The sequence below is a fragment of the Balaenoptera physalus genome (assembly GCF_965194825.1).
Source record: "Balaenoptera physalus genome assembly, chromosome: 21".
Classification (NCBI taxonomy): domain Eukaryota; kingdom Metazoa; phylum Chordata; class Mammalia; order Artiodactyla; family Balaenopteridae; genus Balaenoptera; species Balaenoptera physalus.
This window is the reverse complement of record NC_138902.1, coordinates 16,865,315-16,892,305: the sequence shown is the minus strand read 5'-3', so window position 1 is coordinate 16,892,305 and position 26,991 is coordinate 16,865,315. Positions and strand designations below refer to the sequence as shown.

General features: G+C 43.0%; 1 protein-coding gene across 5 annotated transcripts in view; it reads left to right on the top strand.

Annotated features, from left to right (window-relative positions):
* Positions 1–26,991, top strand: part of UNC5D (unc-5 netrin receptor D) — a 590,870-nt gene that overhangs the window by 491,954 nt on the left and 71,925 nt on the right. For 2 of the 5 annotated variants that reach the window (XM_082444613.1, XM_082444610.1), the window contains 3 exons: positions 3,030–3,062; positions 19,884–20,069; positions 23,935–24,312. In XM_082444613.1, coding sequence (XP_082300739.1) covers positions 3,030–3,062; positions 19,884–20,069; positions 23,935–24,312 — 597 coding nt within the window. The remainder of the gene's footprint in view (positions 1–3,029; positions 3,063–19,883; positions 20,070–23,934; positions 24,313–26,991) is intronic. The other 3 variants (XM_082444614.1, XM_082444611.1, XM_082444612.1) reach the window with 2 other exon arrangements.

The following is a 26,991-nucleotide window of genomic DNA, read 5'->3' as shown; positions in this document are numbered from 1 at the left end:
GCCATTCCTGCAAAACACAGCGAGGTTGGTCGTAGCCCTCTCCTGAGCTCACGGTAGAACAATCTCTAATCAGACATTTCAAGTTGGGAAAAATGGTCTATGAGAGCAGCTTGCTGACAAGATACTGGTATTTCACAAAATACAGCAGAACCCAATGTTGATGCCGATGCCAGGGGACTAAAGCTCTTTTGGGCACCAGAGACTTCCAGCCTTTTCCGTGAGAAGACGCAGGCTCACACACGTACTGGATCTCGGCATAACACACGCGATGGTAGAAGAGTGGCCCTTTGGATAATTTTGACTCTGCTTTCAGAATTCATTTCAGGTGGATCTCTGTGGAATGTCTTTGGTAGTTATTCTAAAGATTTATAGGAGTGAAAGCAGGGGAGCCCAGGGGTCTTCTGGTCCCTGCCCTTCTTTTTACATGGCAGGAAAGGGAAGTTTCGACTTGCCCTTGGTGTCAGCAAGCAGAGGACAGGACTAGGTACATGTTTCTTAACTCCCGTTCAAGGACCCCTGAAATTCACTAGAATTTCTGATTTGGAGCTGTGCCTTGTCTCCACGCAGTGGGACATGAGTCATTTTTGTCCTCTGAACAAGTATGATGATCATATTCATAACATGTTCAAGTTTTGATTCATCAGCTGCTATTTATTGATGGCTGAACGTGTGCTAGCCTGATGCTGCATGACTTCATGGTTATCATGTTTAACCCCTGGGACCAAGCTTCAAGGACATTTTTATTCCCATTCTACTGTGGGGAACACTGAGGTCACAGAGATAGATGAAGACAATCCAAGATTTAAATCCATTTCTGATCCTGAGAGTCTGCACTATTCCGCTGGCAGTAATGACGACACTAGAGCTGGGTGTCATCAGGTCAGAGCAGAGGATGTCCTCCTCTGCTGCTCTGTGTGTCCATGTGGCCCCCGCCCTCTATCTGGGGACCTTAGCCCTGGGATTTTCAGCCCCATTCCCTCTTTCTTTTTTTCAGAGCTGTACCGGGTAGAACTCTACTACCCCACTTTTTTCACATCTTGGCTATATTCAATTTATTTTTTGGAGGAGTAGTTATACATCTCACCTGTTTTTAATGGAGTTTCATTTTGCTACCTGGCATAATCTTTGTTCCTGTGGTTTAGAAGGAAGAAAATACTGTTAAGCTCAGCCGGAGTTCTAAACAGATGTTCTGCATGTCTCTTTGTGTTGTCCTAGCAATGCATCACTTTCAGATGTCTTAGCCTTGGTCTGCCAGCATGGCTCTGCCCATGCCAAATGCTTATAGCATGCAATAAGCAAAAACTGAAGTCAGGTTAAAACCACCAAAGTCGTTTTGTTCTAGTTCTTGAGTGCATTAGCATCTGGACTTTGGGCAGTACCACCTGCTCTAAGGAAACTAGTGTGGCATTGAATCTGTGCAGTAAGGGAAATGCAAGGTTTTGGTTTTAAGAAACCTGACTGTGTAAGAATCTGAATATGATCATATCAACTTGAACAAATTATTATATTTTACGAGGATTTCTTTTTTAAAGAAGGATTTGTCAGATATTACCCTTTGCCTGTTAACTTCCCCTTACTGTAAGAAAACAATGGTGGCCCCTTGGCAAAAGTGTGATTTACACACAACTTTTATAAACTACTTCCATCACAAATCAGATGGCAAAACACACAAGAGTTGTATCTAAAGCACACGGCAAGGGTTTTCTGTCAAAATCAGTATTAAGTGCAGGAGTGGGTTAGGGTAAGAGATATTCTGTGAAGGATTCGGAACCTAGCTGTGTCTGTCTGCCTGGGAGGGGTTACGGTGCAGTCAGCCAGATAATATTTATGAAGTTCTCAAATGTGTACTGTGCGAGATTTGATTCAGTTAAAAACATAATCCAAAATGACAGTGTCTCACCCTGCTTGGCTCGCCTTCGGGCAAAGAGAGGAAGGAGGCTACACAAGGTGACTTTTCAAGGTCCCCTGCCTTATGGGAGTCTGTGAATGCTTAGCAACAGCCCCGGTTCTTGTAGTCTGACTGTGTTCCATCTACACCCTAAGAAGCCGCGAATGAGAGGGGTGACGCACCCTGCAGATCCTCTGGAATTTGACAGGGTGTCAGACCTGGTCTTCCCAGGTTTCTGCATGGTGGTGGAGTTGTGTTGGCCTGGGACGGGACCAGGGGCAGGAAGAATGGTTAGTGGAGGGACTGTAGTGTAAGACAAAGCAAGCCATAGGCACCACGTCTCCAAGTGATTTGCAAGATGCTTGCAAAATATTTGGTGATGGAAGATGGCAGGGGGTGGTGGATGAACCGCCAGCCATGAAGAGAATGGATAAGAATGTCTAACTTGCTTTAGAAAAGACCGACTGTCTTTTCTCTGTATCCATCTCATCTGACCGCTGCCCTGCTCAATAGCATGATTAAAAAGGACACCTTTCCATTAAGAGAGATCATCCACGTTTTAACAGATGAGCAAGATCTGAAACAAAAAAGTGTGATTCCTTAAAAATAAACCTTCAACACGCTTACAATACCGTAGCACCTATACCCAATGAGAACGGAAAAAAAGGCAGAGTTTGGAACATTTTATCCAGACCATGATAACTGCAAACCAATGCAGGATCCCTTTAAATATTTATTCATGGTTCGTTTGTCTATCATCATATATAGTGAAATAGCATCCCTTACCTGAGCAGTCTTCTGGCGGTATATAAAAAAGGGACAGGCGGCAAGCTCACTGCTCTCATCGTGCCGATAAGAATCTAACAAATGCAAGAGAAAGAAACTCTAGTAAGCCTGAGGGATTTTTTTGTGGTTTTTTTTTTGAAGGAATGAAGCAGTCATCCTAGAAAAATATTGCAAAAGAGAAAAATTTTAAAAATTAGAATGAAAAGGATAAATATGAATAACATAATCCGTATTGTCTGCAGAAAGAGAGAAAATGTTTCCTTTATAGAGGTAGACGTAAAGGGATATACGAAATATATCTGCTCCGTGTAAATTATTAAATGCAACTTTCTTTTTTTCTCTTTCTTTCTTTTAGATAAAAAACCTCTTCATGAAATAAAACCCCAAAGTAAGTTATTTTTCCTCTTGTGAATATCATTTATTCTCATATTTGCTGCTTTACTGTGGTATTTGTTTAGGAGCCAAACAGAATTGAAGTTCCTTCGAAAGATCCAGGGCTTTCGGGGGGCTTCTTCTCATTGGGTTTGGAGTCACTGTATCAGAGGTTTAAATGGAACAGAAATATGCACACCCCCTCCCCCCATTCAGAGTAAAAGTAAATCTCTCCTCTTGATTCTGCCGGCCAAGAGCAGTCCATTTATCTGCAGATGTCATCTAGGACTCTTATTTCTGAGGAGATTTATCCCATTAAAATTAATAACTATTTGTCAGTACAGGCTTTCATGAGAGCAGCCTTGGGCAATAGCCTGATTACAAGACTCTCCACCTAGGAGGGGGCAGGGGGCGCCTAAGAGAAGAACCCTGAAATCCATGGCAACTGGGTAGACTAAGAACCGGTATTCCACAGTGAAAAGGCCAGGAATTGAACCTGGTGGGTGGGTGCTGGCTCGAGGTCTCTGTCCACTGGCTTGCTTCCTGGAGAGGCCGTTGCATTCTCTCCATCTTATGCATCCAGTAGATTTGGGGGACAGAGCACAGCTTGAATGATTGGCAGCTTGGCATTCAACCCCAGGGTGCTCAGCCCCGGCTGAAACTGAGGGCCACCTGGAGGCCGTTTATAAATCCCAATTCCCGGGCTGTACCCCAGTGAAATCAAAATGGGAAGAGGGGATTTAGAACACAGGAATCCCTAGTATTAAAAGCTCCTCAGGTGATTTCAACGTGCAGCTTGGATTGAGAACTATTTTTCTTAGAAAAATAGTTCTCGAAACTTAGATAAGCGACCACATGCATCAGAATCTTGGGTTACGGTGGGAGCTTGTTAAATATGCCCCCCCACCCCAGAATAGAACAAATTAATTTGAACACCCAGCGCAGGGGCAGCTCCTGAGAATCTACATTTTAATATGTTCCCCCAGTGATTCTCAGAAATATGTAAAGTATACTAGGGCATCATATAGACGTCAGAGTCCATATAGAAGGGCATCAGCATTGCAGCTCTTAGCAATGGTAGAAAGAGACAGCTCCCTAGCCAGTTTGGTTTGTAAAGCTTGTGAAAGACGTTCTTGACCAGTATCTCCTATTTTGGTCGAAAATGAATGGCTTTTGATCTTTTAAATCCTAGGGTATTAAAATTCAAGTAGCGTGGGAGAGTTAACAGCTTCGATTAGCCACCTTCTTTGAAAGAATTAAGACCCTGTGAAGACAGACAGAAATCGGTGCCTTGGGATGGGGGTCAGGTGACATGAGAGAAAGATACAGTAAAGCTGTGATGTTCATACTTCAGATGTTGCTTCAGGCAGGCTTGAGATAGAAAGATGCCATGACTTCTGGAGCCTGAGAACTTTACAGAACAACAAAAACAAACCTTCTTGTTTTCCCTGCTGTCTGCTGCCCATAAAGTCATTATTGGGACTTAGGCAGCGGCCCTCCGGAGCCGTGCATGCTGGATTTGGAACTCATGGGAAGACTGAAGGTGGGGAAGCCTGATTGGGGGGTGTGCGTGCGCGCACGCGTGTGAGGGTGGAGGAGAAAAGGGGGCACTGAGTGTTCGGCTTGTGTCTGGGCCAAGGCCTCAGAGGGACTGCTGGAGTAAGTGGTCCCCCAGGGCTTCCTGGTCACAGAGCCCTCACCATCCACTGGCCCCTGTGTGCAGCCCAAGCAAGATTAGGGGTATCCATGTGGCGGCCAATCGGAGAGTTCCTCAGAAATGCATGTGTGTTTTTTGAAAATTAATTTCACGCTTAGTTTGTGAGTCCTGTGCCATTCTAATTTGGGTACAAATTTGGGTACATTTCAGCCATAAGCCCCACAGTAGCTAGTTCTGGTCCTCGGGGACTCTTGAAGGAGGTTTTGCTTGGGGCTCTCACTCCTCTACACCATGCTTAATTGCTGGATACTGCCACGGAACCGCTTAAACTGTTTTAATTTGTGATTTCCTAAAAATAAAACCTTAACAGAATCAATGTGATTGCGAAAGGCTCCCAGAGGCATCGGATCCGGGTTCTGGAGGCTGCACGGTTAGGAGTGCATTATATGAAAGCGGGCTGCGGTTGTTCGTTGAAAGAGAGGGGCTTCGCTGAAGATTCCATGAATCATCACTGATGCAAAATCAAAGTCAATTATGAAGATAATTGAGAAACAACCTGTTCCTATATATAGCTGTGCACATGATCCTCTGCCAGGCTGGTTGGATGGGAAGCATCCCTCGGAGCCTCCCGGGCAGATCCGTGTGAGACGGGCTGAGGATCGGCTTTGAGTTGCGGGGAGGTGTGAAAAGAAAGTGAAGTCTTAAGATGCCTGTTGGCAAATCTTAATGACAAACGGGGGGAAATATGTGCACAGCATCGCTCCTGAAAGCACTTATTGTAAATGAGATAATTTAATCAATTACGTTTCCTAATGTACTAAACTGAATGTTTCATTTTCTGCTTCTGCGCATCTTAAATTATCTTCAGGTGTTTTAGGAGATTTAATCATAGTTAATAGAAACTTCATTACCATCAAATGTGCTTTCAATAAATGTTGTGTAACAATGTCAGGAAGTGCAGTAAAATATAGGAGGTTCTGAATGGCAAACACGTACCCCCAGAGTCAGGCTGAAAGATGGATGGTCGTGTGCAGACAGACTCCTGGAGGCTTGGGGATGAGGCTTTCTGAGGGGCTGTGAGCTCCCAAGGAGCGACTGCTTCAGTAAGTTCACCTTAGGGATGAAAAGGATTCGGCTTCCCCCTAGAAAATAACTCAGAACATATTCTTTCTCCATCTCCTTTCCACGTAGTTGTTTTGTGACTAGTAGAAACGCACGCTACACACGAATCCCATTAATCGTTCTAGAGTCAGTTGCCTCCAGGACTTCGCCAGTTGAATGTCTCCCAATAACCTGAATCTCAGCTTTTTCAAAATTGAATGTGTCCTTTTCTGTCCCTGTTTTTAACCCAGGCCTCTTCCCATCTTCTCTAGTTCAGTGAATACTATGCCTTTAACTCAGCTGGGTCCCACACTTGGACAGCCTCCTAGACCCCTGTCTTTTTCCTCTCCCTTCTCCAGCTCAGTACCCAATGAATCACTACCATCTAACCATTCTGCCACCTACATAGATCAAGTTCACTGACTCTCTCCATTTTCCCTCTTGCGTATCCACCCCTCCTTTCATTCAGCAGCTATTCATCAAGTGCTTCCCATGGGCTAGGACATGTTCTAGGTGGTGGAGAATTAACACTTGAGCCAGACAGATACAGTTTCTGCTCCCACAAAGCTTACAGTGAGGGGAGATGGAAAAAACAAACCAGAAAATAAGAGTGCTCAGTGCTGTGGAGGTGGTGACGTGTCGTGAAGAGAAATAAAGCAGGATGAGGGGCTCAGGCGGGGATGGAGGGAGTGTTGCTTTTTTGTATAAGGTGTTCAGAGAAGGTCTCTGTAATAAAATCACATTTAAGAAGAGACCCGAAAAAAAAACAAGGACAAACATTCTAGGTATCTGAGAGGAGAACATTCCAGGCCAAGGGAACAGCAGGATGCCAAGGCTGTGTGGTGGGAGCTTGTTGTGTCCGAGGTACAATTAGGGCAGGTATCTGGAGCAGAGCGGTGAAGGGAAGAGTCGTAATAGCTCAGGTCAAAGAAGTGGGGCACAGGGAAGAACTGCCAAGTGTATCATAGGCCATTGTAACGACTTTGACCTTTCATGTGAGCGAGATGGAAAGCCGTTGAGGGTGTTTATTCATAGTGATATGACCTAATATTTTCAAGGATAAACTCTACCTGCTGTGTTGAGTGTAAACATACAGGGAACCAGAGCAGAAGAAAGAAAATCTGTCACAATGATCTATTGTAACAATAATCTATTAAAATAATCTAGGCTGTTACAATACCCAGGCTATTATAATAACCTAGATTCAAGAGGACTGTGGCTTGGGCCAGACAGAGTGCATTGGAAATTGTAGAAACGGGCCGTGATCCGTTATGGATATCTTTTGAAGGCAGAGTCAAAAGGATTTGCTGATGGATTGGATATAGAGTTTGAGAGAAGGAAAAGCATTAGGGATGATTCCAGAATTTGGGCTATGCAACTAGAAGGATGGACTTCCCATTACCGATCTGGGGTAAACTTGGTTTAGCACATCTGGAGGGAGACTCAAGAGTTCAGTGTTATAAATGCTAGATTTGAGATACTTCTTAAACATCTAAATGGAGAGGTTAAACAGGCAGCTGAATATATGAGTCTGGAGGTCAGAGGAGAGTCCTGGCTGGTGACATAAATCTGGGGTTTGTCACTGTCCCGATGATATTTAAAGCCATTAGGTTGAGTGAGATCACCGGATAATGAGTGTGAATAGAGACGGTATCTGAGGACTCAGCGCTGGAGGACATCAACATTTAGATGTAGAGAAGGTCAGAAGTCACTGCAGAGGAGACAGAAAAGTAACAGCCAGTTGTAGTAAGAGAAAAACCAAGTGAAAAGAAAAGGGTGTCCCAGACAAAAATGTTTTAGAGTTCAGGCCATCTTTCTTCCTAACCAGGATTTCTACCATTGCTTCCTATATCCAATCTTGGCTGACATCAATTTATCTGACCTTTTGAAAACATCAGTTCTGGTCACATGACCTCTGTGTTTAAACCTTTTCATTAGCTGACCATTATTTTTAAGATAAAGTCCAAAGTACTTAATGTTTGTGATCCGGTCTCAGATGGCTTTTCTTAAGCGTATCAACTTCTCTCAAGCAGCTGAGTCATTAGGTATTTTCCTTCCTACCCTCTCACAGTTTCTCATATTCTTCAGCCAAACAAAGCTTCTTAGTTGTCTGAATACCCTGGGCCCATTTTGGCATAAAGTTCCTTATACATTCTGTTACTTCTGCCAGAAAACTTTCTCTCCCCCTAATCTTAACCTGTTGAATTTATCCTTCCTCCAGGTTTTGGCTTGGGTCTCACTTCTGCAAAGCATTCACCATCTTCCCCCCAGCCCCCCAAGTCTGAGTTAGTTACTCCTGTAATTGGCTCAGTATCAAGCAGTTTCCCTATTTCTACACCATATGTTCATTGCCTTTATCCCAGGCTGGATTCCCTCTCTGCTAGACATAACTCCTGCCATCTGGTAGATGGTATAGGATCTTGTTCACCCTTATGCTTGTGGCGTTTACCACTGTGCCTAATATGTATTAGATGTTCAATTCATACTTGTTATTATGGTCATACATCTTCCTGCTAACTCTGCACGGAGCCTTTTATTGTTAAGGTGAAAATAAAGACTTTGTTTCTTTATATTTATTTTAACTCATTCATGTAGTAGATATTTATTGCACAATTATTCTATATAAATAGTCCTGGCCCAGTGAAGTGTGAAGGAAACAGTAAGAAAGGCTTCTTCCCCACAACTTCAATACAAGGTAGAAGATAATAAAGGATTTGAGAAGAGGGGAAGTAAGGAGATAGTTTTTAATAATCATCTATTCTGTGCCAGGTGCTAGGTTAAAGTCCAAGCTGGATGCTTCCCAGAATCATTTCTATCAAAGAATGACCCAAATGTGTCCTTACAGTCTGAAAATTAGGTATTTCTCGTCTCCTTACTAACACTCCATTCTACATCTTTTCCCCAAGTACGCTGCTTTCATCCATAGTGGAATAATGTGGATTCTGGGGATACACATTCTTTATGATCTTCATAGGGTTAGGGAACTCCTCAGAAGATGCGCAGTCTACACTGGCAATTTGGACCATTCTCTTTCAGGCTGTGTAGACCTGAATGGTACCTTGAACCCATAGAACGATCGGCGACTTTGAACCATAATATCTTTAAGTTCTCAATAGATTTCTAGATTCTTCTAAATTAACATGAGGCAACTGGCATCAATGCTAATCTTCTAGCCATGATGTAAAGCACATTTTTTTTCTATCTTACCCAGCATTTTTCTTCATCTCCTGCTGATTATTTTCCATTACATAAACATAGCACTTCCCACAAATTGCATGACTTGCTTTGTCCTTCAGAATCATTCCAACTCTGAATCAATTCAACCCATGCATATGTGCAACATTTATAATTTTCTTACTACTTTCAATCTTTATATTACCTAATTTTTATTCCATTGTAAGTGTATACCTTTTCTTATTACCATTTTCAAGAATATCATTGACCTTACTGGACATGATGGGATTTCGTTCATTAAATACTTCGGAACTAAGCACAGACACAGTGAATAAGTGATGGACCAATATTTTCATCAGCATCTGAGTAACCCAGGGTACTTGCTAAAAATGTGAATCCACAGGCCCCATCTTTCCACGTGTTAGTATATTCAAAGTTAGAGTTTATATCTTTAATTTCCAGAATAGAAAATGAAAGTGAAGTCATTTTCTCAAGGACTGGAGTTAAAATCCTGCTTTTTGACTCTATTTCTCATTTTACCTTGGTCTTCGTATCTGTTGGGAAAAAACACAGTTCTTTTTGCGGTCTGAAGGTAGACTTACCAGATAAAATACAGAACCCTTAGTTATATTTGAATTTCAGATCAACAGTGAATACATTTTAGCATAAGCATGTCCCAAATATGGCATGAAAAATACTTCTACTAAAGTTATTCATTCTTGATCTAAAATTCAAATTTAACTATGTCATATTTGTATTTGCTTGATCTGGCAACTTTACTCAGAAGGAAGAATAAAACGTGCGAATGTGCATTATCAAGAAATATTTTTTGGGCTTCCCTGGTGGCATAGTGGTTAAGAATCCGCCTGCCAGTGCAGGGGACACGGGTTCAAGCCCTGGTCGGGGAAGGTCCCACATGCCACAGAGCAACTAAGCTCGTGCGCCACAACTACTGAGCCTGCACTTTAGAGCCCGCGAGACACAACTACTGAAGCCTGTGTGCCACAACTACTGAAGCCTGCATGCCTAGAGCCCGTGCTCCTCGACAAGAGAAGCCACTGCAATGAGAAGCCCGTGCACCACAACGAAGAGTAGCCCCCGCTCGCCGCAACTAGAGAAAGCCTGCGTGCAGCAACGAAGACCCAATGCAGCCAAAAATAAATAAATTAATTAAAAGGAATATTTTTTATAGAATAGATTATCTTTACTGTCAATCTTGGAAGAATGGTTAGAATTAAAACAAATATTAGAGGAGAGAGCCTTTCAGTAAAAGCAAAACGTCTGAACAAAAAGAAAGAAAAGTCTACTGAAGTACAAGTTCTACTTGAAAAAAATGGGTATGGGCAGACCTCATTTTATTGTGTTTTGCTTTCTTGAGCTTTGCAGATATTGCTTTTTTTTTTTTTTTTTTTTATACAAATTGAAGATTTGTGGCCACCTTGTGTTGTCAGATGATGGCTACCACATTTTAGCAATAAAGTATTTTCTAGTTAAGGTATATCCATTGTTTTGTTTAGACATAATACCATTGCATGCTTAACAGACTACAGTATAGTGTAAACATAACTTTTAACTGGAAAACCAAACAATCTGTGTGACTCACTTTATTACGATATTTGCTTTATTGTAGTGGTCTGGAACTGAGCCCATAATATCTTTGAGTTATGCCTGTAGTCAGATTTAGCCAAAGAGTAGGGTCCCTATGGATGAGAAATGGTTGAAAGCAGTTGAAAAATAGGATGGGGCAGAGCAGAAAGTGTCTTGAGCTGTAAGGAAAGTCCCTGTTGGAGTGAACTCAGCACCTACTAGAGTTATTGAAAGGTATTGGAGTAGCAGTGCCAGAACCGTGTTTGGAGAGAGTAATCCATGTGTAAAGCGGTTCAGAGTGAACAAAGACTGGGGCCTGGGTACCAGGTAAGATGAGACTGTGCAATGTGGGTGCCTCCTGTTGAAACGGAGATGAGAGAGGCACTGGGGATCTGATCAGTCAGGCGTGTCAGTGGTCTGGGGAAGGGGTCGATGGAAAGAAGAGGAAAGATGACTCTCAGTCTCAAGCCTGGTCTCTGGTGATGTCATTACTAGAAAAAGGAAATTCAAGAAAAGAAAGTATTTGAAGAGATAAGAATGGTGAATTCATCAATCAGATGACAAATTTGAGATGTTAGCGCAACACACAGTTGTGTGATGGTTTTATCTATCGAGCAGGAGGAAATGTTGGATGAGGTCTTCACATAGGCAATGAGGCAGGAGATCTTGGTTTGAGACTGTTTGTCATCGGAGGAATAGTTAGCGCTGTCTGCGTGTGAGTGATGATCCGATTAGATGAGCAAAAGGGGCCAAGAACTGAGCTTTAAAGATCTTTTATAGAACTTTGAGAAGGAAGGGTAGTTCCTAAACAATAAGAAAAGAGAAGTTAGGAGAATCAAATTTAAGGGACTTTTTTTTTCCCCTAGAGGGAGGGTTGGCTATTCTTGTGTTTCTACTGCAGAGCAGTGGAAAAGAATAAGACAAAGAACATTACTATTAATGGAGTGGTTGAGACCAGTCTTCAAGAGGGAACAGTGGTTTGCGCAAGAGCCAGACTTTACAAGGGTAAGAGAACAACCAAATAAGACAGAAATAGTGAACGAGTTACATCATTATACAGCCTGGCAATGGGCTTAGGCACATGTAAAAAGAAGTGAAGCAGGTCTGTAGGTTCTGATAGAGGAAAGATCTACAAGATACTGTACATGGTGGGGAAAAAGAGCAACATACAGGAAAGGAAATATAATATAGAAATATAAGGATAATAGAATTTTTAGAGTAAAAATGGTTAAAAAAAAAAAAAAAAAAGGAAATTTACTTTTTTTTTTCCTGAAAGATCTCAAAGATACTATCAAGAGTGGTTACTTTTATTTTCTTCAATTTTATTTATTTTTTTATTGGAGTATAGTTCATTTACAATGTTGTGTTAATTTCAGGTGCACAGCAAAGTGATTCAGTTATATATACATATATATCAGGGTTTTTTCATATTCTTTTCCCTTATAGGTTATTACAAAATATTGAGTAGAGTTCCCTGTGCTATACAGTAGGTCCTTGTTGGTTATCTGTTTTATATGTAGTAGTGTGTGTATGTTAATCCCAAGCTGCTAATTTATCCCTCCCCCCCTTCCCCCTTTGGTAACCATAAATTTGTTTTCTATGTCTGTGGGTTTATTTCTCTTTGGTATATAAGTTTATTTGTATCCTTTTTCTTTTTATATTCCACATATAAGCGATATCATATGGTATTATATGTCTTTCTATATCTGGCTTAGTTGGAGGATAAATTTTCTCTTGGTGTAGTGTAACTTTTTATAGTTCCTAAAACATTTTCTCATCATATGCATGTATTCTATTTACTCTTTTGTTTCAGCAGGACAGAGGTTAACTGGTTAGGGAAATTATGGAACATGGATCACGAAAGGTTTAATGATAAAAACAAATGCTTTAAGTTCTTTTCGACAAAGAGCTAAGGATTTCGTGGATGTGAAAAGACACTGCATCTTTGCGAGGTTTGTCAGAGAGTCGGGAGAAGGATTTGGGGGGGAGGTGATTAGGGAGACCAGGCTGTGTTTGCAGGCAGAAGGCAAGGCTCAGGTGTGGAGGCAGAGTTGAAAGATGCAAGGCCAAAAGGGAATAATGAATGAAGCCAGGGCCCCGCGGACGCAGGAGAGGGTGGATCAGAGCTGGCCTGACAGAGGAGAAGCAGCTGTTCAGGGAACAGGGAAAAGGAAAGGAAAAACGCAGGAAGGAGCACAGGAATTCTGAGCTGTGGAGGAGGGAACTCACATAGGAGGGCCTCTGTTTTTTCAACTAGAAAAGGGGCCGGTGAGAAGCAGGGGTGTTGAAGAAAGGAAACAAACTTCAGAGTAACTGTTTTGATGAAAAGTGTCATTTGGTCATAGGACATGAATCCAATAATTACTCGGCGGCAAGGAAGGCCCCGGTGAGTTTGCAAAGCATCTGATGTTTGATGATACCCACCAGTCTAGTTGGTGAGTTTCTCCAGCGGGGCAAGTTGACCTCAGTGCAGGGAGCCGCCCTCTAATGGTTAAGCTATTTGGGAGTGAAGACAGATGGGTGTCCAAATGCTGCCTGTGCCATTTTCTCATGACAAAGCCTTGAGCAAGTCTCTATCTTATCTGCACCTAAGTCATCATCGTGAAAGAGGAAATATAATACCTCCCTCAAACAGATTTGGTTGTGAGGATGAGAATGTGATCACACCTGTAGCTCTCAGAGAAGCAAGCACAAGCCTAGTGCTTCTTTACTGGGTTACCTTTGCCAGCAAGAGGTATTGTTGCCGAAATTCGGCCTCTGTACACTGGTGCCGGATGAAATCTCAGAGACAGAGTTTGGGATGAAATAGAAAGAGCGAGCTTTTTTGCTTTGCCAGGCAAAGGGGACCACAACGGGCTAACGCCCTCAAGCCTGTGTGTCCCGCCCTGGAGGGGGCAGTGAGGAGTTTTATAGGAATGGTTCACGGAGCAGGGAGGGATTAGCTCGTGGACGTTCTTCTGATTGGCTGGTGGTGAGGTAATTGGGAGTCGGCATCATCAACCTTCTGGTTCCAACCGGTCTAGGGTCTGTGTTCTTTTTTATTTTTTGGTGGGGGGGGGGGTGTCTGTGTTCTTGTGCACAGCAGTCTTCATCTGGTGGGGGTCTACTTCCTAGAAAAGCAATTTAGGAATGTGTGTCAGGCCTTTATCTGTATCTTTCAGGGAACTGGGAGTTCTGCTATGTGGCAGAATTATCATCTAAATTGTTACCAGTTCCCCAGCCCAACAGCTATTCTTTATTTCTACATCTTAACATTTCCCAATCATTAACTTTTGAGTCCAACTTTTACTTCAGAAGACAAGGACACAGGGGCTGGTACACGGTTTCAGTATCAGGCAGTGTGACCAGGACAGAGGTTAACAGCTGGATAGAGAATGAGCCAGAGAATCGATTCTGGAGCCAACTGCCTTGGATTGAACCCCAGCTCTGCTACTTACCAATCGTGAGGCTTTGGGCAAGGCAAGTGATTTTCTGGCCTCAGTTTACACATTTAAATGGGCACACTTTTACAAGGTTGTTGGAAGGATTAAAATGAGTTAATAAGTGTAAAGTAGTAGAACAGTGCCTTGCACGTAGTAAGTGCTATTTAAGGATGTGCTGCTGTTGTTATTAATGACAACAATAAGGAGTTTTGGAGGATGGCAAGTTGGAAAAGCGAGATGCTGATTGGTGACGGGATTTTGAGAGTCCAAGCAATGCAGACATAATCGGAATTGCTTACCATGGTTGACCATAGCTGACCATTTAAAAGCTATTTTCTGATGTGTTAAAGAAAAAAAATGTTGCTTCTCAATGACAGCAAGTATAAACAACTCGAACAATAACTTCTGTTATGTTTCCGCGTGCAATTAAATATTTGGGCACATGACTCTGTACCTACGTAGCACTGCCTGTGCTGGATAAGGAGGGACTGGTCCAGAGATGGCTGTTTCCTGGGAGCCCAGCACAGCAGCTGGGTCTTTAGCCTCCTATTTATTTGGCCTCTCTCAGCCCTCTCTTTGTGAGTATTTATTGTGTGAATTCCTTAGTAATTCACTGCCTCACATATATACCAATTCAAGTTGCTGAGTTTTGTGTTTTTTTTTTTTCCCTGAAACGGGAGCAGTGGTCATTTTATGATATCTAATGAGATAAAACAGAATAGCATCTTTTTTTTTAACTTTTTATTTTACATTGGAGTAGAGTTGATTAACAATGTTGTGATAGTTTCAGGTGTTACAGCAAGGTGATTCAGTTATACAAACACATGGATCTATTCTTTTTCAAATTCTTTTCCCATTTAGGTTGTTACAGAACATTGAGCAGAGTTCCCTGGGCTCTACAGTAGGTCCTTGTTGGTTATCCATTTTAAATATAGCAGAGTGTACATGTCAGTCCCAAACGCCCTAGCTATATGTTTCGAAAGGCATTTTGTCGTCCTCCTTTGTTCATTTGATGTACCTATCTAATCCTGTAAAATGGATTCTAATCTGATATGTAGTTAACCTCATACCATGGGAATTGAGCTGAATTTCCATGAATAAGTGGCATTAGTATGTTTTGCCAGTGAGAGTCCTGAGGAGAGTGGAAGGCAAACTAAGTAAACAGCCCTTCGCTTTATTCCTTTGGGGACATAAGCTACTATGAATGACTCGGTGTGATTATAATTCATGAAGACAGGAACTTGCTAATACCCAGTCCTTGAACTCTGAAGTTCGAAGGGGCTTTGAAAGGTCACTTAGCCTTTCTCGCCAACTTTGCCCAAAAATGAAATAACCGCAGACTACTGTCAAGTCACGCCGGTTTTGAGAGCCTCTGAAAGGAGATTTCATAAGCTCCCTCAGAAATACAGTGTGGCTTTTTTTTAACAACCCTCCTTGTAGAAAAGGTCATTCTGATATCTAAGCAGAGTCCCAACTGCTATAACAAAAGGCCACGTGTCCTCCTTTTTAGCCCTTGTTAGAGATGGTGGAGAGCTGGTTACTAGCTTCATCGTAAATGAAGGTTCATTGGGCACCTACTGTGGCCTCTTCTTAGAGCAACGCTTTATGCGTGAAAGAGCCCCCCACAGGCCACTTTCTAGTTCTGCTTTCTCCAGGCCAAATGAACCTGTAAACATCCCCTTTCCAGGGTCCTAGTTTCCAACTATTCATCTTTGTAGCCTTTCTCTGTAGATGCTTCACAATCCTTCCGGCAATGAAAAGATTCCTCTGTAGTTTCGGACTAATTTGGAATATAAGAGATTTCCCAGTCCTTGTTTTTTTCTTTTTGTTTTCTTTAGCCTATAGATGACACACAAGTTTTTCTGCCACATGTTGGCTCCTCCTGAGCTTGGCCTAAAACTTTCGCAACTCTCGGAGAGAGGAAAATAGGGCTGAAGACACAGGAAAGACGTCAAGCACACGTCGATACGTAAACAGAAATTCAGAGAAAAGTACCCTGTGCCCACAAAAGGCAGAATAGCCTGATCAGTCATGGGGTATCAAGGCTTTTGTTCAAAATCACTTGGAGGAAACAAACCAGCACCACATGAGTGTGAGAGCGAGCAGACAGGTATAAACATGTATGTGTGTGGATGTAAAGGAAGAAGAGAGTCTCTGGGGCAGGGGTTCTACAATCAACCTCAGACCGGGATTTCCTTCCTACTTCTCTTCCCACAGTCTGAGACCAGGCAAGCGATCAACACACAGTCGCACAATGATTCAACGCAAATTTCTGTGGGAAATGATAGAGATAGAACTGCTTGTGAAGAACTTAAAGCAGTTATACAGAATGCACTCAGATCATTAACCATCAGAAGATCCAAAAAGAGTTCTAGGAACCGTAAGTGATAGAAGAGTTTAGAAGACCATGGGTTGGCAGGGTTGGCTGGATTGGCTAGGACAGAGTCACTTTCTTGGAGGACGAGGCCCTGCGCTGGCACCTGGCAGATGGGTAGATAGAGATGGGTAGGGCCTAGATGCCTAGTGGTATGGGGCGGGTATAGGGCAATGTCCCGTCATTATAATCTGAAAGGTGAACGGGGCTTTTCGCTAGCAGAGGTCCACCTAGCCGGTAAGTTAATGACCGTTGAATCTGGGGTGTAGGCAGTGTGGAGCGCAGGAGCGCAGGGCTGGACGTAGAGAAAGCTTTCCAGTCCTGGGAAGAGCCTGCACCCTGTGGGCATGTGACCGGAGCTGCTCCCCTGGGAAGGAGCGGCAGTGGCTTCTGATGTTCTGACGAGAGCTGAGTGTGTACTCTTGTGCACACGTACGCACACGCATTCACTCTTGGGGTGATTCTGCAGTGGCACCCCTCCCAGTGCCCGTGTGCTCACAGACACCTACACCTAGCCTTCCCCTTCTCCCATGAAACTGTGGTGAAAAACCTGGAACTAGACCTCAGGTTCTCCTGGGGCCTGTCCTGAACACACATGAAAAGGGAATCAATTACGTTTGTGAGCACACAGGAACCCTTATAGGGAAACCCACTCCACTGTCCTGGAGAAATAGATTAGAAAATGGTGGGGCAGAGGGGGAAAAGAAAAGAAGAAAGAATGAGGTGAAGTAAAAGCAGATAGATAGAGAAGAGAAAAAAAAAAGAGGAAAAAGAAGCAGGGTGACCCAACTTTAGAAGAATGTGAGCTATAAGGATGACTGATTACATCTCTTGAGACGCACACACGTGGCTTTGAGGACTTGTGTCTACCTCTGTAGCTGCACCTGGATACCAGGATCCCATCACCACCTTGACTTTTACCAGTTTTAAACAAGAAACAACCGAGAATACGGACCACATGTTAATTCACCCCGTATCCTCATGTCCGCTGCATGGTTGAGCCTCCACAAGTGTGTGTTGAATGAATGAAATTATTAGATCCTGAACCTTCGAATTCCCCGGACAGATTGTTCTTGTGAAATAAATCCCACTTTGCTTATCTTTCTGTAGGAGTCCATGGACTTCTGCTTTTAGATCAGACTGTCCCACCAAGTGCCAGGGTCAGCCTCATAAGGAAGCAGTGCTCTCCGAACAAACCTCTCTCCCTTCTTTCCCTACCCTATCCCCTAAGTCCCCACATTCATTTTTTAAAATTCTGTAATTCAGTATTTCATTCTCTTAAGTCAAATACATTCTGCACCTATTCCTGGGAAACACAATGAGCTATATCCAACATCCATACCTCCGTGTGAAGGCATAAGTAGGGTCCTTCCCTAAAACAGGACTTGTATCCGGAGGGCAGAGAATTCTGGTTACCTAGGTAGCAAGAGGGTGGACACATAAAGAACAAGATAGGAATCCAGGGGGACAAAGACAGCTTGTTCCTGCTACTTAGTTTTGTTTCAGGATTTCGTGTCCAGTGATGTCCATTTTCAGCAGAAGTACTTTCACCCTGGTCATCCTCTGGCTCCTGGTCCTATTTTAGTACCTGGGAAGCTAAGGATGCCTTTGCGTCTACTTCGCCCACTCAGCAAGAGAGCAACTGCATTCAGGACCCTGTCAGCCTCTTGCTCTGTGTGCTCAGTTGCCGAGCAGGTGTCTTCTCCCCAGATACACCTTTTAAGATGGTGGTGTCATCAGTCGGCAGCGCCCAAGGACCTGGAGGGGAGGGGTAGGCGAAGGCTAATTGGTTCCAACCCAAAGTTCTCTCACTGCTCCTGGTACCCTGGCTTGCTGCACCTGTTGTGTTCTGTGTCCTCTCTCTGCTCTAACGACTCCCTCCAAGGAACTTAATTGAGTAGCGGGAGGGTGAGACTGTAAGTGGGGTGATAGCTGCCGTCCTTTCTCCCCACATGACATAGGTAGACATTTGGGGTTGGTATCAATCATCATCCCCATGGTTCTGGGTGTCTAGGGAAGACCACCACCAATGCCCCATCCCTCTCCCTCTCCCATTTGGTCCATCATGAAGTTGAACTAAAGCCTAAATCACACCCTGTTTCTCCATACCTCCCAGGCTGTTGTGGTTATGAAAAGTGTCTGATAATCCTCTGACCTTTCAGTTACTGTTCTTTGGGATGACTGTTCTTCTCCTCGCAAATTATTTTTATGTGTTGACCGCCCTATTACTGAACCGGTTCTGCTTGATTTCCTTGTTCCCTCTTTAATTTGGTGGCATCTTATTTTATAGTCCACTAACTTTGTTGAAAATAAATGGACTTGTATGGTTAGTGTTACTCAGTTGGTAACGTAAGTACCATATTAGGGTGCAGTGAATGCAGAGTAAGTGCCGTGCAATTACAAGGTAAATATATGATGGGTTTATTTTATCTGCTAAGCCCAAAAGGGGTGACATAGTAATTACTTTTGGACCTATTAAGTATACCTACTGCATAATCTGTAGGGAAATCAATTATGTAGTTAGTACTTGTCACCTTCCATTTTTACACACGTTTTTAAGATGATGTGGTCTTGGGTAAATGTCATGCTGAGTTGCAGTAGCCATTATGAATCTCTTCCGGAATGAACCACACCCAGTGTACATCTAGCAAAAGGGTTGGGAAGCAGCTACAGCTTACCTTGGGGTATGGGGAGACACCCACAATCTAAATTCAAACTAACGCTTTTATTTTTGCTTTGCCCATGCATTCAATAGGATGGAGTAGGAGAGGTATGGGAGAAACAGCATGTGCCCTTTTAGAGACCAGTCCTCTTCCCCAAAAAAAGTATTAGAGTCGAGCATTTAATTGGTGCCAGAAAACATTTACCGTGGACATAAGAGCGCCTGGGACCAAACCCTTTTCATATCTCACAACAGAAAGTCGCTCATATTGATTGTAAATACCCTGATGTCTGTCACTATTCTGATGAACTGAGTGATGTGCCAAAGCTCAAGTTCACACTTGTGAGCTCTGGTCTCCTCTCTCGACTCATAGACCATGCGTTACCCTCTCACCCTAGACCGCTCTCTGTGAATGCATGCGCCCCAGGTCATAGACAAGCAGAGCAATTCACCTGTATCTTGTCATTGTACGTGGGTCTCGTGTCTTCCAACAAAAATAAAATATAAAAAATACTTGGCAGGGCACTAGGACTTCCTAAAACAAGCAAATTAAGGAGTTGCCTGTTTTTCCTTGAAAAATATTACATTCTTTGCAAAATTGATTCTGTTCCAGATTCCATTATGTGGTGAGCTACCTTAATGCAGTTACATTATTTGACTAGCATCCCTTTGATTTATACAAGGTCTTCTAGAAACATGATTATTGTGTGAAAGAGAGTCCAACTCACAGCTAGCTACATTTGTCATTTCGTCTGATCAGTACCTCCCAAAATTCCGATAGCATTTCATTCTGTGTCCCGGGGTGGGTCTTTGGCCTTGTGCCTATGTTGGCCATTTAGGATTTCTCTTGTGTCTTTCAGGCATTGAGAATGCCAGCGACATCGCTTTGTACTCAGGCTTGGGCGCTGCGGTCGTGGCCGTCACGGTCCTGGTCGTCGGCATCACGCTTTACAGACGGAGCCAGAGTGACTACGGCGTGGACGTCATCGACTCTTCTGCATTGACAGGTGGCTTCCAGACCTTCAACTTCAAAACAGTCCGTCAAGGTCAGCGGCATAGGGCCCCCCAACACTGCGTCCCCAGGACCATAGACTACATTCACGCAAGACCCTGGCGCTCTTTGGTCCTGTGTGAGGGTAGCTCTTGGCACTGGGAGCCGCTACCAAATTGTCTTCACTCCTTAGGACACCAGGTTCGATGGAGGAGTCTGCCTGAGTCCTTGGCTGCTGTGAGGATCAATGGGTCTCGATTTACTCCTACCGACATTTTATATGAGGCATCTCATTGAAGTCTTTGATATGTAGTGAGCCTAACAAGTTATTTCATCTCAGATCACCCAACTTTCTATTTTAACCAGCCTGCTTTGGGGATGTATATTTAGTTAACTAAAGTACTGATTATTCAAGGCTAAGGGCCAACGACTATACCAGGCATAGTTATTACACCACTTATTAGGTGGAGTTATTTTTGTGGCTTCTGTTTTAAATAAGTAAAAGGATTTTCAAGGATCTCTGATGGGCCAGTTAGCCAGGGAAAAAATGAAATTCCCAGCCTAAATGACTCTGCTGTTGCCAAGTTAAGGCAGTCTTTTGTTGTGGGGAAAGAAAATGTATCATGTCAAACTAGAGCAATATTCATTTTTAAAACACAGAGTCATTTAATTCTCTTATCCGAACCACTCTATTCCTGATTGGGAGATGGGGGTGAGACGGATGGCTTTTATTTTACAAAATGAAATTGTCTCGCTTCCGTGGATGAAGTTTTCTACCTTGACCCTCGTGGTCAATATTGTCACTTTTATCTCTGTTTACTGCTTGTCAGTAGCACCTGCAGCACACGACAAGAAGTCTCAGTGCTTGGCAGTGATGGAGTAGGGACAGGATAGCGAAGCAGGAGCCCAAGCAGACTAGAGATTGGGAGCTGGCCGGGAGAGACAGGATGCGTGACTGACTGCTTACCACTCACTTCTGGCCCCTCGGCTTCAGGTCCGGGTCTGAGTCTGGTTGACCTCAGATGAGAACACATCCCCTCAATGTGGGTATAGAGCTTAGTATATGTGATTTAATTAGAAATACATCCAATGAAGAACTGATCTTTTTTTTTTATTTATTTTATTTTTATTTTTGGCTGCGTTGGGTCTTTGTTGCCGCGCGCGCGGGATTTCTCTAGTTGCGGCGAGCGGGGGATACTCGTCATTGCGGTGCGCAGGCTTCTCATTGCAGTGGCTTCTCTTATTGCGGAGCACGGGCTCTAGGCACGCGGGCTTCAGTAGTTGTGGCACGCGGGCTCAGTAGTTGTGGCTCACGGGCTTAGTTGCTCCGCGGCATGTGGGATCTTCCCAGACCAGGGCTCGAACCCATGTCCCCTGCAATTGGCAGGCAGATTCTTAACCACTGTGCCACCGGGGAAGCCCAAGAACTGATCTTTTTAGTGTGTAAGAAACTAGAACTGTATTTCCATCAAATCATAAGATAGCAATGTCTTTGACCCTAACACTTGAAAAATAGAGACTATACAATAGTGTGAGAGGCAGCTTTGTGCACAACTTCAGAGGCTTTGAAATCAGATAGACTTGAATCCAGAATTGCTGTAGGACCTAGTGAATCAATTATTCTCTCTCAGCCTCAATTCTTACAGCTGTAAAGTGGAGATACTAACATCTATCTCAGGGGGTTCTTGTAAGGATGAAACCACCTGGAATAACGTGGGTCATAAACCCTTGGCTTATGGAAGGGCCTCAGTAAATGCAGTGAGTATCGTTCTAGAAGCCAGTTGTTTCCTCTTACCTTGGTACAGGACACCGCTGAGTTCCATAGAGCACCAGGCAGCATGTGAGAGGAATGGTTCCCTGACCTGAACATTTGGGGAAGGCTGACTTGGATAAGCTGAAACACATCTCGTTACCGTGACGCTTCTCAGGATGTACTTGCACCGTGAATTGCTAGGAGAGGATGTAGCCTTTCCAAACTTACTTTACCATTTTCTTTGACTAAGAATTCACAAAACTAGTGATACAAGCAGAAACCCTTTATTAAAGTTCTACTCTCCCCCATATTCATGGTGAGGCTACACCGTACACTGATGGTCTGTTGTCTTAGTGACATCCCTTCTTGAACAAATATGGCTGGAGCCCCAGCAAGGTGAACGGTGAGGCTTCAATCGAATGTCATACGTAGAGTAGATCAGGGACCTCGAAGGACATCTAAAGAAGAACTTGGGGTCACTGGGGGATTGTCCCCGATCAAACTTGAATCAAGTTGGCTGCCAACTTTCTTCAACCGTGGACTCTGTCATATGTATATATTATGATAATCAAGCATTTTAGACTTGAGTTTAACTCTAGGAAATGTTTTTTGCTTCTTGGCTTTACATAAGATAGGAGGGTCTTTTAAGAGTAGCCAGAAATTAAACTCCAGAAGGTAAGACAAAACAGCCATGAGACTCAGAGATATGCTTTTTCAGGTATCGGGTATCTGGCTCCAAACTCTTTTCAGATGTGAGATGGTTCTTCAGTCCCGCTTCTTGCCTGGGAAAACCACAACCCAGGGTAAGGCTGGTACCTATAGAGTTCAATGCAGTTCTGTTACAAAGCTCAGCTCCTTATTATGCCTGTGTCTTAGCACAAGAGGCTCAAACATGAAAAAAATGCCTCATCAAGGTGCCTTTAGATCTATAAGGTCATTTCATCTCATTTTGAACCTCTTCTGCTATGATTTTGGATTCTTAGAGCATCAGAACAAAGAGGTGGGGAAAGTCAGGGTTATAGATTTCCTGCTGGCGTTGTTACAAATTATGAAAATGGAAAAACAATAGAGGCTAATATGCTATGGCCTGCAATTGCAACATTTTCAAAAATATCATACTTGAAACAGTTTTGTCAAGCCCCAAAGGAAAATGGTTTAATATGGTTTGGGTTTCAATTTGAGATGTCACATTGACGGACTGATATGGGTGGGAAGTTTGGAACTGAGGGTTATTTTGTTATTTACTAATAAATGAGATTACTTCATCACAAGAAAATGTCACAGCATTTCTTTTTTTATACTTGGCCAAAAAAAAAAAAAAAAAAAAATATATATATATATATATATATATATATATATATATATAGGTAAGTCCCAACAGCTGAGAAAGTCCAATTTCTCATGTTTTTGTAAGGATTATTTTTCTCCATTTGTTTTGAGTCAGTCAGAAAGGAAGCCATTCTAAGATGCTCCCCGTGTGGAATCTGAGTCTCCCTATCCCTGTGTGGTACCCTCTTTGCCTCTCAGAGTGACATACATGCTATTAGAGCCAACTGGCTACTCAGCCATGGAGCGATTCGTGAAGTCCCCAGACGCTTTTGCTCTGAGGACACATCATGTCCTCCCCCAGCCCCAGAAACTGCCCAGAATCCCACGTGAGACGTGCCGGCACCCACGCCACCTCGGTTATAAACAGCACCCCCTCGTCACCACGCTGTGTCATCTCTTGCCATTTAAAATGAACAGATGTTACTTTTGCTCCAAACTGGCTTGCAAAACAGCTTTCTCTCCTTCTTATTTTTTGGAAGCTTCTCTTTGCCAGTTAAAATAATCCCATAAACCATCATACCTGAGTGAGTTGCCTGGTGGAGTGCCAGAAATACTTGTTTTGAAAAGATGATAGCATGTGAAGAACTCTGGAAAGTGATGCATTTGGTCAGTGGCATTCAGGGAACTGACTGTGAAAGCCAGAGCTCCTGATTCCAAGGCTCTGGGCACTCACGATCAGCCTATTAGAGGTGCTTTAGATGCCCAGGGTGGGTCTGAAGGGCTAGCCTTGACCGGAGCAGCTGGCGAGCCTTTGTTGCGCAGTTAGGAGAAGCAGATGTAAAGGCCTGACTGTGATGCTTTCCGGTTTCTGAGTGACAGATCAATCTTCTTTGACCAGGTAACTCCCTGCTCTTGAATTCCTCCATGCAACCAGACCTAACAGTAAGCCGAACATACAGTGGGCCCATCTGTCTACAGGACCCCCTGGACAAGGAACTCATGACGGAGTCCTCACTCTTTAACCCTTTGTCGGACATCAAAGTCAAAGTGCAGAGCTCATTCATGGTTTCCCTGGGAGTGTCTGAGAGAGCTGAGTACCACGGCAAGAATCATTCCGGGACTTTTCCCCATGGCAACAACCACAGCTTCACTACAGTGCATCCCAGAAATAAAACACCCTACATCCAAAATCTGTCATCACTTCCTACAAGGACAGAACTGAGGACCACTGGTGTCTTTGGCCATTTAGGAGGACGCTTAGTCATGCCAAATACAGGTGGGTGGTAAGTGTGCGTTTGTGTATTTTCTCACGTTTGTTTGAACGTGTCATATTTACACAATGATGTCCCGTAAGATTCATTTATAAGATGTTGACTGTTCCCATGTCAGAGTGACAAACACCGTGGCTCCATAAGTTGGCTTGATTTACATGGCAAACCAGAACCAGCACTGAGATTAGATTTTGCCATCTTCATCTCAGCATGGACCGTACACTCCATCAGATGCTCTGTTAGGGTTGACAGCCATATTGGCTCAAAAGCTTCGGGTGGTCCCCAGAGTTTAAGCCCCCTTGAAATATATTTCCTAGAACATGATCAGGAAGCACTGAAAACATTCTTTGACGTGACTGAAAAATACCATTTTTATAGCGAAGCATGGTTTATGCACTAGTCGATAATTTACTGCAGTGACACTCAAACGTCCTCAGTAACTGACCTAATAAACACCATCGGTGTCTGTCAACCTTACTGTAATGTTGCTGTATGATGCGCAGTGATGAGGGTTCCCTATGAGGTTGCTCTTTTGAATTCAAACTTCAGATCCATGGCCATATAGTTCTCAAGAGTGTTTTCTTCCTTTGGGTTGGAACATTTTCTTGATGTTTTGACAAGGTGTACAGCCCAGGTCACTTTGAAAATGACACCCTACCTATAGATTAGTCTTCAGAGTTGCCATCTAAGACCTAACTGGATGGAGGAAGAGAACCATCTCTCCTCCGATTTCTGAGCAACGAGATTTAGGGAGTGCTCTGAATCATCACTGTTGGCTGAGAGGAAAGGGAATATATCAGATCTACAAGTGTTTGTTGTTAAAGAACTGGCTAGCGTTGAGTCAGGACCAGCAGGGCCTTGGCAGATTTCTCTGTAGGGTAGAACTAACCCACCTAAAATATCAAACATTTTCTCTAATACAATGAATTCTGTAGTAGAACTAGTCTGATGCTACTATTCCACTAACTGACCATCTAAGTAGCTTAGTGACTTGCGCCTGCAGTTTGTTTCAAGCTGATGATTGTTTGGTTTTCCTATATCAGTCGCTTCCTTAAAAACTTCATTTCAGGCAAATAGCCCTCCAGTACAGCCCCAATGATGATTTTGTTTTCTAAACTTCCAATTCTCTAAATCTTCCTCGGTCAGTGTTCTCGGATGTGGTAAGAAAATGTGTTTAAGTATGTCTGAGTGTCAATGTGTGATGCCTTCCGCCTGGTGAGATTTGGCAGATAGGAGATTGATGGGACATGAGCAGGCGGCCATATTAACAGGTACTGTTCTTGTAAGAATCTGTAAATTGGAAGTGTGGGATCTGGAAAAGATACAAACCCTGCCCTTTCAAAAAGAAGAGTGTGTATATATATATATATATATATATATATATATATATATATATATATATATATATATATATATACACACACATCAGAACTATATGAAGTTGCATGTTGAGTTTGAATACTTTGATTTCCACTTTCTTACCTAGTGCTTGGCACTTAGGTGCCTCTCAGTAGTTACTGGTTGAATAGATTGGCCCACTCTTCTCTCTTCCCATCCTTGTGTGTCTGTGTGTGTACATTTACACACACATGGAGGAAGTGCCAAGATCCACCCATTTACTGGCTGTTTGTTTAACGTTCATCAAAGAAAGTGAGATGAAATCACGATGAAACAGATTTTTTTCTTGTTTCCCTTCTGACTTGAGAGGCACTTGGGTTGAAAACTCAAAGTTCTGATAGCGTCTTCTATGATTCCCAAACGGTTCCTCTGTGAAGGCGCATTTTCAGAGCTCTGAACAAGAAGCCCTAGACAAGACTGAAGCTGTTCACTGGGAATGAGTTTGAGGAAAAATTAGTGTGGGGAATTGAAACATATGCTCTGTTATTTGCAGAACATAAATGTAAAATATGCCCTGGGGAGCTAAAGTATAAAGAAGCAAGGCACAGAAATTAAATTGTTGTAATGTCATCATCCATCCCAAATTATTGTGGGGTGCCTGGCAGTGGTCCCCACACTCTCAGAATCATTTGTTATGCAAAACATGAACTAAAAAACTCAGGTGGTTCTGTTGTCCTATCAGATAAAAGGCTGTCAGGGTAGCAGGTGGAGTTCGGGGGAGAGTATATTTTTCTTTAATCAGAGAGAACTCGTGAATGACATGTTGAAAACAGATACGTCTTTAGGGGACCACAGGCATAAAGATTCACAGAGCCGTTCGTTCTTCGTAAGGGGTAACTTGCCACAAGCAGTACCACCTCCCATGACCTTTGCCTCTGTGTTAGTTAGACTATCTGCAGTTGCCACATACAATTTACATGTTTGGGTGGGGGGAGGGAAGTATGTTTAAAGGATAATCGTGCAAAATTGTTTAAAGTTCCAATGATCCCATACATTCAGGTTGAATTTAGGAGTATTATGAATAATGTTTCACTGTAAACACAAGAATTAAGCCAACTTCAAAGGAATGTGATAGGATCTGCTCTACAAACAGCCCTTTCTCAAAAGTCCACATGCATATTTATTCTGACTCGATCTGGGAGTTGATTGTCAGGCCCTGATGGTCTGCAGAAGACAGCATGTCTCAAAGCCTGGCTTTTTTTTTTCCCCTCAAAATACTGAATCCTGTTCATATAGTCATGATTTATTTTTTGAGCGCTTACTCTCTGCCAGGCATTGTGCTACAT